This window comes from Priapulus caudatus, unplaced genomic scaffold (genome assembly GCF_000485595.1).
Source record: "Priapulus caudatus unplaced genomic scaffold, Priapulus_caudatus-5.0.1 Scaffold8, whole genome shotgun sequence".
NCBI lineage: Eukaryota > Metazoa > Priapulida > Priapulimorpha > Priapulimorphida > Priapulidae > Priapulus > Priapulus caudatus.
The window spans coordinates 662354-674171 of record NW_014577069.1 but is presented as its reverse complement, the minus strand read 5'-3'; the positions used below and the strand labels follow the sequence as shown (position 1 = coordinate 674171).

The 11818-nt window shown below is 42.8% G+C and overlaps 1 protein-coding gene across 1 annotated transcript in view; it reads right to left on the bottom strand.

Annotated features, from left to right (window-relative positions):
• Nucleotides 1-9129, bottom strand: part of LOC106806201 (G-protein coupled receptor GRL101-like) — a 48751-nt gene extending 39622 nt beyond the window's left edge. Inside the window, exons 1-3 of the mRNA XM_014808071.1 lie at nt 9054-9129; nt 8368-8523; nt 2785-2889 (exon numbers count right to left, since the gene is read on the bottom strand). Coding sequence (XP_014663557.1) covers nt 2785-2889; nt 8368-8523; nt 9054-9129 — 337 coding nt within the window. The remainder of the gene's footprint in view (nt 1-2784; nt 2890-8367; nt 8524-9053) is intronic.
• Between the last annotated feature and the right edge of the window lie 2689 nt (nt 9130-11818).

Genomic DNA, 11818 nt, shown 5'->3' with positions numbered 1-11818 from the left:
CACACACACACACACACACACACACACACACACACACACACACACACACACACACACACACACACACACGTTGTCATACATCTGCTAGTCTAACTCACTTTGCGAAAAAAAGGTCGATTTGGTCATTAGCAGTTACGCACCTTTAGGAGATTTTAGGGGATACATAATTATGCTCACATTCATTTCGTTCGCCATATTCGTGGAGTACGCAAAGGAAAAGTCAATCCTGTGCATTCGCCATCTCCCTGGCCTCTACTAACGCCTCTCTCACGCGAATTGCTTTGCCTATTTCCAATCAATTCGAGGTCTCGTCCGTTTTGTGACTAGATGTGCCCCGTTTGCTTCCATCAATACTGACAGGAGAGCGAGTAAACACTAACATTTTCACTGAGATATAAACTAGTTTAACATTCAAATAACTTACTATATTCAAATAACTAAACAATTACGATGTAAAATCAGTTGAACGTGCCCCCTACGTATAGCTGACTTCAACATTTAGGTTGCTGAACACTTAACCCTAATTTGCGCCCGGGCTTGCAATCAACTAATCAACTAAATCAATGTCTAACTACAACTGCATCGCCTCGTACAATGGCTCTACGTGACTCAAACGGGCTACGCACTTTTGATGAGCACTCTAGCCTTAGCCGAAACCATCCACCCTGCACATAACCTCCACATGCCTCATGGGTACAGGCCGTTAACTAGATGGTTACCGCATCATACGTGTAGACTCATTTACGTATATCATATTAATCATTTTAATCATTAATCATTAATTTAGATCATTTATAATATCATGCGCAGGGAGAACTTCTGATCATTCGTCAAATATTTGTCCATCCACGAAGTTTAGGTTTGTAGTTAGGGAAACTTGACAGTGATTCGTTGTAAACCAGTTTCGTTACAAGCGAATCAAGTCGAAAAAAACGAAGAGAAAGGCGTGAATTTTATGGATTTTTGTCTATAATGGCTCTCATATGTAAAAGTCGATAAGTTAACAATAATCTCAGTCGCTGATCAAATTATACATTATTATAGAGCGCTAATTCGTGAATCTTGAATACAATTTCCGGCATATCTTTGTAATTATTATAAACTAAAGCATAATATGGTGATTAATCGCGCGAATGTTTTGAGCTTTCGTGAATGGCTGCTTGCGTGTACGTGCGTACTGAGGAGGGGGGGGAGAGTTAATGTCGAAACGATATAATCCTGAGCTATATTATTTCGTTTCCGTATAATAATCACTTGCAAACGAGCCGAAATGGAGTATTTCCACACTCCCTCTGCGCGGATATAGGCTGCTAGATGAAGGGGAACACCTGCGGCGCATGAGCCCGCTGTCGTATTTCTTGGCTGCTGTGTCTTTGCGCGTGCGTACTTACTTCGTGCGTCTTGCCCTCATATAAAGCAGAATCCGAAAATTCTAAAATGATTGAGTAAGCATATTGGCGGGAAAACGTGAACAATACGCCAATAAGCACTAACTGCATGAGACTTTTTCGAATGGCGGAAATCGAATTAGTTTTTTATCCGTTTTTTCATCACAGCAATTACGAGAGATCTTTATGAACACCAGAAAAATTTCACCTCTCCTGTTTATCTACGACAGCCGTTTTTCGTTTAAATGGCAAAGATAAAACACGCACGTAAGAAACTACGTTATTGGCCATTTCCAATACATATTAATACTTTTTAATTATTCTACACTTTGACACATTTGCATTTCCACGTAGATCATAACCGTGACGGAGATATCATATATTTATATTTACCTTAAACAGCTGATAATTATCACCTTTTACTTTTTTATATCAATACATGCCGCTTTATGAAATATTTGTTTGTGACCAACCACTATTGAATGTGGCATCACTAGCATACGATTATGCAGCACATGTTGAGAACGATGAACATGATCTGCAAGAATCGATCGATCAATCTATTGATTAAAATTGAATATTATAATTGAAGTTAAAAATGTTGATTTAATTTTCAAGTTTTCATTAAAAGTTTAAGAATAGTTAAAAAAAACTATTACTGTGCATGGCGATAATCTTTTTAAACCTGCAAACTTAATGTGTTATCTTTGTGTGTGTATGTTGTGTGTGTGTGTGTGTGTGTGTGTGTGTGTGTGTGTGTGTGGTGTGAGGGGGGGGGGGGGGGGGGGGGGGGGGGGGTGGTGTGTGTGTGCGTGCGTGTTGTGTGTACGCGCGCCGTATATGCGTGTGTGTGTGTCTCCTGTGTATATAAAATATATAGAATAGATGCATTACGGATATTAATTACGTTTAGAAAGTGAGGAATAAAACGCATTTTCACAGCATAAAAATATTGATGTATTGGAAGTAGGGATGTGCAGAATATTAATTAAAAACGGTATCGCTATGGGCTACTTCAATTGTTTTTGGCGTGGTGAACGGATCGCTCGACAAATGTGTAAAACGACACGCAAGCAGCACAACACACACACACCACCACACACACCACACACACACACCACACAGGGCACACACACACACACACACACGCACACACCCACACCACCGAGGCACACACCACAGCACAGGCACACACGCACACACACAACACACAGCACACACACACACACACACAAACACACACACAAACACACACACGACACACCCGCGGACGGCGGCGCCGCGCGCGCGAGACGAGATGAGTCGAGACGGACGAGGCTACATTGAACTTTTTTTAGCCACAAGGACAGGCAGACGGGAGCGGGTGTGAGGTTGGAAGTAGGATGGAATAGCTTACCACAGTCGTCCTCGTCCTTATTATCACCACAGTCTATCTTGCCATCACAGCGGAACAGGATGTCTATGCAGGTGTCGTTGCATTGAAACTCGTTCTCCATGCAGCCTGAAACAAACAACAGCCATCATCAGCCAGTAGTTTCTCTTCCTATTGTACTAGAGGCCACCTGTTGTCCACCTGACATGCCATTCGCACCTCTCTCCTCCCCCAGTATCGCTTCTTTACATCTTCCTTCTCGCCTCGCCCTCCTATCGGGGATTTAGCTGCTTGTCTTCTTTTATCTATCGTCCCGACCTTCCTTCTTCGCTGCCGTCGCCTCCTGTAACCTACTCATATTGCCTTCTTCAGCCACCTTCCCCCTTGTCGTCCCCATCTTTCGTATCTTTCTCGTATTTCCCTGTCGTGCTCATCTGTTGTCTCCCCTGATGTATAGCCGGCCCTTTTCGTCTTCTCCCGATGCCCCTCCTCGTCCCATCCCGCCGTCCCCGCAACCATATCTACCTGTTGCTCATCCTGGTCGATAATGTTGGTGGGTATGCAGATGGAGATACGCACAATTCCCTATTAAAGCATATACACATTTAATAACATAACGAGCGGGGACGTATTTTAACAATTTTCCTCTCTGAGAAACTTGAGTCGTTTCTAGCATGATTGTAGATTGAAGACCTGCGGAATTCTTTCGTTTCGTGTACGTGTCCTAACATCTTTATATAATACGCCCTACCGCCGTGACATGCGATTCAATATTTCTTATATCGTATACGTGAAAATACGATGGTTTGCTTGTTTTACTTTTTTCGTGGCCGCTTCTCCCGGGATCTAACGAGGTTATTGTCAGGTCGTGAACAGGATCCTGGCACTGATTATGATATATTCTATGAAGTTTCTGTAATCAAATTTGATGGAAGCCAAACGTGTTTAAACTTCGCGTAACTCTGCTGGATTTATGCTCGCCATTGAAAGATGAATTATAGGGTCGCTGCGGTTAAATGTTGTGCTTAAATATATTTCACTAGGAAGGTAATTGGTTGATAGCGATTAGATTCTACAAACGGGAGCGTCTTTAACTGCTGCGGCTTGTGCTCTGCCGCGATGAATCACGACAGACGATGATTTCATTATTATCGCATCGCCTCTTCTATTGTAATGCGATTAAAACGGCTTTTAAATTCACTACGTCACGAATTTTCTTTGGTGTATATTTGTGAAAATTTTGTTGCAATTTTTTTATATGAAAAGTAAGTAGACCTACTAACAGTACTAAATGTATCATCAAATTCTGACCTGATCAGATTGTTTCTTTAACTAGTTAAAAATAAAAAATAAACCTGGGCGATTTGATATATTGATCCTGACATTAAATGCTTGCTATGGGCTAGGTATACGTCACGAATGTTTGTTCACCTCGAATAGAATAGCAAAATAGTAATAGTATATAATACAATAATTTAACCATAAAAAGTGAACAGAATCACTTACATTTTGTGAAAAAGCGGACATAATTTTCTGTACCTTTACTATTTACGGTGACGTAATCACCTTATATGAGCATTTGTGTAGCCGCGATCGAATGTGACAGGTGACTTTGTCACCGTTCCCCCTCGACGCTATCCGTGAATGTTCGACAGGTTCATTGTATCAGGTGCGCCTCCTATCCGCGTGTCAGCCTAGCGTCGGAACCAATAAATACTAACACGAATCCGTTAACATACCGAAAAGAAAAGAGAAAACCGAGAGAAATTGCGTGACACGAACGGCAATCAGCGTGACTCTCTAACTTCACTGTCTAGACATCTTGTGCTCATGCTGGAACTTAACTCTGGTTGCCATGCACCTCGAGTAGAAAACAGTAGTCTAATGCGCAAGGTAACGGCAGTCAGTGACTGGCGTTCACGTGGCTCGTCTAATGATCAGTGTAGGTGTAATGAACAAGGTAATGAAGAGAGTCAAATTTTCAATGACTCGAAAATGAGACGCCAATCTAATTTAAATAACAAGGATATCTAACTCAAAGTGTCTCGGTGTGCAGTGTGTCTGCATACACACACACACACACACCCACACACAACGAACACACACACACACACACAATAGCACAGCCGCACCACACACACGCACATGGACACATACGGCCACACACACACACTCACGCAGACGCAGACGCACACGCACATGCCACACACAGCCGACAACACACACATAAACACACCACACACACCACACACGCACACACGCACGCCACACACCATACCACGACACACATCAAGCACACGCACACACACAGCACACACACCACACGCAAGCACAAACAAGCCACACCACGATCACCAACTGACACACACACGTCCGCGCGCGCAGCTGCGCACCGCCCTCCACAACACACATACAATACATACATACATAACATATACATTACACGCCCGCGCGCCGCAACACACTCCCCCCACCCACACCACACACATGCAACTAACACAAAGCCCACACACACAGATCTCACCACGCACACATTTAATATATATATAATAATATATATACTACTAATATATATACACGCACGCACACAAACACACGCGTGCATACGCAAAAGCGCGACCGCACACGCGCAGGCACAAGCACACGCCCTTAAGCATACATGCACGCAGACTTTGATGATGACAAGAATTGCGACGAAATTAATTACACTAATTGCCATAAACACACTGATGTCTGGAAATGAGTTGAGCTATAGTTCCAATTATTTTTCAACCGTAATGTTGTTTTACAAAAATCACTATCATGCATGGACATAATTATTATATTATCGGTGTGCATACACCATTGCGACAGCGATGTGTCTTTTGAATCATGATGCATGAAAAACATAATTTATAAGTATTATAACGTATTTCTGTGCAACCGGTTTCACATTGTTTTACAGTGCCGACGGTTGAAAGTTGAGTCTTCAAAGGCCTTAGTACACGTAATTATAATTAGACACATAACATTTCGCGTCGTCTAATAGGCCACACACAAAATTTGATCTCAATTAGACTCTCAATTAGATCTCAATTGATCAAAATTAGACTCTCGAATGGCACATAATTCTAAGAAACTAAATCTTTGGTAACGACACGTCTCTCGCATTCGCCAGAAGTTATAAAGCCGCAGGGAGACTTTATTATTATATCATTCATTACTAAGTCCATATATTATGTATTACCTAAATGCTGCACGAATTCCATTTTGAATGGGGATATGTTAAATATGTAATTTAAATTGTGTAATCTGAATTAACATGCATGCTAGAATGCGAGCGAAAATCGTGGACGCGAGATCGCATTCACTGAAACCCAGACATTTTCGAAAACTATTAAGCGTAACGGTTGCCACGAACTTGCATTCACTGTCGCGGTAAGCAGGTGCCGACGATTGTACTCGGTCACTCGACGTGATGAAAAGAGTATTCGTACCGAGCGGCCGTAACATTATGCATGGACGCCATTAAATAACCACATTTTGCATGGACGCCATTAAATAACCACGTTTAGCTGAATAGCGGAATAATAACGTCATGGCAGCATTTACCCCGATCCTATTGAAAGCATTCGCAACCGTGTTTTTAAAGGTTTATATTAGTGTCGCCGATTACGACTAACAACGTGCAGGAATACATTACGTGCGTAACGGTGGCCGGTCCACAAAGCTGTCAATAATCCGTGTGCTCCTATGCACGTGTCGAACACATACGTCTATCCCCGTGTCGAAATTCTGGGAAAACTGGACAGCGATGTCAGCTAACGAGCTGCAGCGCACCCTATCTGACTGCCGTCCGTAACGACTGCGAGCGCTACGTAAGCGGTCAAACTGCAAACTAAATCATCGGGGGTCGTAGCTAACGTTGGTGTGACACTTGTGTCTGTCAGTTACCACGGCCAGTGGGTATGGATATCTTCGAAAAAAGGAGGGAGGTTAGTTTTTCTCTTGATCATGACCTCGAACCTGAAGGACGAGTATTTTTTATAGTTGGTTGATAGTTTGGAGCAGGAATCATCCCACGCAGCAATGGGTAACGGAATCGTTAATACTTAGCTTGAAGATTGAGCATTGGGATGAATGTTGGGATGAATGAGTCAGCGCTTTCTAAAAACATCCATCAATCAACAGCGAAATACCTTTACGTGTATTAATGCACAGCGATGTTCATTCGAACTCGTTCTAACTCGCAATTGGCAATGACAGCTTTCGTTCAGCCTGATTGATCGCGTATATATGTAGACCAGCCACTAGCACAACTGTAAACAAATGTGTCACGAGTAGCTGCTATCATAGCACGCCATTTATTCAAATGGTCTGAAATGACTATAAAAATGGCACGTTCTTGCAGATTTTAAAGTTTTATGATAATAAGTTAAACGTTCACTAATCACCTTTATATAACAACGAGACGAATAGATCAACAAGTAAACACTCTATATCGTTCCGCATTTAGGGAGTACGTGTCTCATGTAGGAAGCCGTGTGTATGTACGTACACACTCTATTTACTTTATGTAGTAAGTTTATTGGAAGAAAGTAGAAGTATAGCAGTACTGTAGTATAATAGACGTATAGTTCTATATAATATATATATATATATATATATATATATATATATATATATATATATATATATATATAGTAGAATAGCTATATTCAAGGTGATGCAATATGTCACAATTATAAGACATTATTACGTGCCTATATCTACCCGGCATGCGCATTCTACGCTATTATAAATTACAGCGCGAAATGTTCATGACGGGATTATAAACTAAACGATCTTCCAGATTCTAACTTGCCGAAACAAGGCAGCCGTTTAGCTCAAGTAAACAGTGTATTCTTTCATCTGTTCGCAGGTCACGTACAGCGTCTTACTTTTTATTTTACTCACGTTTTACCTCCGTAATGATAACGTCGTACTAAACGTAATGACATTGTTATTGCAAAATCATTTTAATACTTCACAACTAATAACAAACAGCAAGTATATACATCCGGATTCCGCGTAGTGGGTACACATACCAACATCGTTGACTTATCATCTAATTCTTAAGTTCACGTTATTGATTCTTATTTGACTTTCGACACTACGCATATATCTACGTCCATCATACCACCAGGAATACATGAACACATAATTCATAATGTACGTTCTCCGCAATATTTCAATACTCAGTACTTTCAAAGCTAGCTTTAAGACCTATATCTTTAAATTAGCTTTAAATGTATAGGATTTTATCTCAGATATTATTGATATATAGATTTCGATTTTAGATTATAGATTTTATGTAGGATTTTAGTGATTATACATAGTGAACCTTGTTTTAATAGCAATATATCTATGCATTATCTAGCATATGTACACTTTTTTTATCCTTTCATTTTATTGTTCAGTCGTTTGCAATATTGATGTTCTGCGCGCTATTGACCATTTTATGTAAAAATGCGTAATATTAATGAATATAATAATAATAATAATAATAATAATAATAATATTGGAGTAGAGACGCCACGAGACCTTAATTATTATTAACTTTAATTAATATATGCATAATCAACGTACCGCACACGTATGGACTCTCGTCGTATCCGTTCTTGCACTCGGCGATGCCATTGCACTTCTGTGCGACGGGGATGCACTGTCGGTCGTCGCAGGCAAACACGTCTTCGCTCTCACTACATCTACCATTCTCTGTCGACAGCGTGCTAGCGTCCGTACCTGTGAATGCTAAGACGACGTGGAATCAGTTAATGCTGAGTGAAAAGGAGAGAAAGAGAATAGGAGATGAGGAAGAGAAGGAATAAGGGAGTGAGTCATGCTCCGTATCGGTGAGGGTGAAGAGGTGAGGGGGAGTGCGATGCGCATTGCAGGGTTGTGAGTACTGAAGGAGAGATTCGTGCTCCGTATCGGGCCAGGAATACATTCGAGGAATACATTCGAGTAAGCGAGTGCGATACGTATTGCAAGGCTGTGAGTACCGAAGGATGGAGTCAAGCTTCCTATAGGGAAGGGGAGGGGTGGAAGCGAGTGCAATACGTATTGCAGGGCTGAGTAGGCCCTACAGTATCGTTCGCTTGTACACAATCATAAGGAATTTATTGGATGAGGGACTATTTACTCTAAGGAATATCATTCATTCAAATGAGGATTTCAATAGCTTTCCCGTGTCAGTATTGAAAGTGCGATATATTGCGCGCATACAATGCTGTTTATCCTCAACTACGGGATACTCATCAAAACGGCATTACAGTTGATAGGTATAACTATAATCATTTCATAAACTACGGCGTCCTGTCTCGCCGGGTCCACGCTATGAATCCCCATATCATCCTCCGCGCGTAAATTATGCGTTCATTACGATTCCACAATATTCTCCGCGGTGCTTTCATCATATCGCGAGCTATACTGCCGTCATATCGGCTCATTGCCGTGCGGATACTTCCCTCGACGATAATGAATAAATGTGGAACCGCGAACCTCAGATTACGCTCGTATCATGAGCATAATACAACTGACGCACGAGTGGGGGAGAGGGGTAGGTACCATTGTCAAAGTATCGTAGTGATCGGGCGCGTAAGTGTTATCGTCGGTTTTGTCCGCGTCCGCGATTGCGAAATCCGACCGAAATCCGACCGCGAATCCGACCTCGAATCCGAAATCCGACTCGAATCCGAAATCCGACCGCGAATGCGAAATCCGACCGCGAATCCGAAATTCGACCGCTAATCCGAACTCCGAATAGCGAAATCCGAACCGCGAATCCGACCGCGAATCCGAAACCCGATCAGGAAACACGATCACAAAATCCGAAATCCGACCGCGAATCCGAAACCCGAAATCGGACCGCGAAATCCGAACCGCGAAATCCGGACCGCGAAATCCGACCAAAATCGACCGCGATCGTCGGTTTGTTAACGTCTTAATAATATATTGTATGATGTATATGAATCGTGGCGCGCGCAGGCACATACACGGGCGAGTAGGCGACTAATGGAGTTCCGGCGTGGGAGACACGCATCGGCAACGTACATGAAAACAATCACACAGCTTACTGAGTTTACATTTGACTGCATGAAATGACGGCTAGAGAGAGAGAGAGAGAGAGAGAGAGAGAGAGAGAGAGAGAGAGAGAGAGAGAGAGAGAGAGATGAGATTGAGAGAGAGAGAAGGGAAGAGGAGCAGAGAGGAGGTATTTAGATGCGAGAGAGAGCAGAGAGAGAGAGAGAGTATATGAAGAGCGAGAAGGTAGAGAGAGAGAGAGAGAGAGAAGAGAGAGACGAGCGAGAGAGAGAAGAGAGGCAGAGATAGTGAGAAAGAGAGCGAGAAGAAGAGCCAAAGGATATTTGAGAAAAAAACAAGAGAAGAGGCAAGAGAAGAGAGAGAGCAGAAGGAAGAGCGCGACAGGACAGACTAGGACAATAGAGAGAGAGAGAGAAGACATACAGACAGAGAGAGCAGCGCGCGCGAGAGCAGATGTTCGTGGCCTCTTACGCTCGGCTTCCATTCATGTGCACGAGGCGTAAAGCAAACGCGTACATTATTTACGCCGCATAATGGTCGCGGATACCGTCCACATGATTAATAGCCAACAACGCCGCAGTCAGGTATTGCCTTGCATGTACTGCGCTCTGCGTCCGCGCGCGTATCGCATGCATCTGATAACACGCGGGTGTTATGCTGCGCGATTTTGAAAAAATTCTTGTTTTCGTCGTATCACGGCGAGGTTTGCCAGAGAGTGACCTGCGGGCGGGGGGGGGGGTAGTTAGTGTTTTTTATAACTTATGTTATTGTTCCCTCGTAGTAGCCCATCCATCCGTAATGTTGATTCCGAAACATTTACAGACGCACACGTACACACACCAGCACGACACAAACACACAGTCATACACTTCACACACACACACACACACACACAACAACCACACACACGACACACACACACACACACACACACACACACTCACCTTACGGGCGCACACACAGAACACACATACACACTCACGAGTCCGCACTCACACACACACACACACACACACACACACACACACACACACAACACACACACACACACCACACACACACACACACACGCACACACACACACACACACACACACACACACACGCGTGCACACGTACGCACGCGCGCTGAGATTTAGTAACAAATAACAGCGTAATATGGCACATTTAATATATAACTCAATTGGAAATGAATATGACAGATTATGCGTGCGCATTGCGTTTACATTTCATTGCTTAATGCAAACTCTGTTTAAAGTCCGGCTGTTGGCTATTCGTAGTATTGTGTGTCAACCTTCGTAGAATGAATCCCCTAAAATTACAGCGTACATTGCGATAGTCCACGAGCGCATTTTTTAGCGTCAGGAAATCAATAACACTCCCAAGCATTTCATCTATCATGTTTACCTTGCGTCGAAGGCTGTCAAGTGTTTTTTTTTCAACGCACGATAGATTGGTAGCGTCCTTTAGTGTGCGTAATTGCGGCACCGGGAGAACCGCTGCTATACATGCATACGCAGGCTTCTAGCTAGTTACAAGACGAGAGCGCGTAGCTTTGAGTTTAGAGGGGTAGATAGGTATAGAAGTAGAGAGAGAGAGGAGAGAGAGAGAGAGAGAGAGAGAGAGAGAGAGAAGAGATCAGAGAGAGGTAGAGAGGTAGAAGTAGAAAGAGAGAGAGAGAAAGAGAAAGAGAGAGAGAGAGAAAAGAGAGCAGAGAGAGGTAGCTTGGTTCTGTATACTGTGCGCGCATGTATCCGTTTCCGCGAAGAACAGGATTCGCGAGTATGCGTCGTTAAATCATGTCTCTTGACACCTTGTGCATTTCTTAAACTCGTAATATATTGACATAGTTGTGGTGGTAGTGGTAGTCGTTGCGGCGTTAGCGACAGTAGTAGCAGCAGCAGCAGAAGTAGCAATATTAGTAGTAGCAGCAGTGGTAGTAGTGATAGTGATAGTAGTAGTAGTAGTAGTAGTAGTAGTAGTAGTAGTAGTAG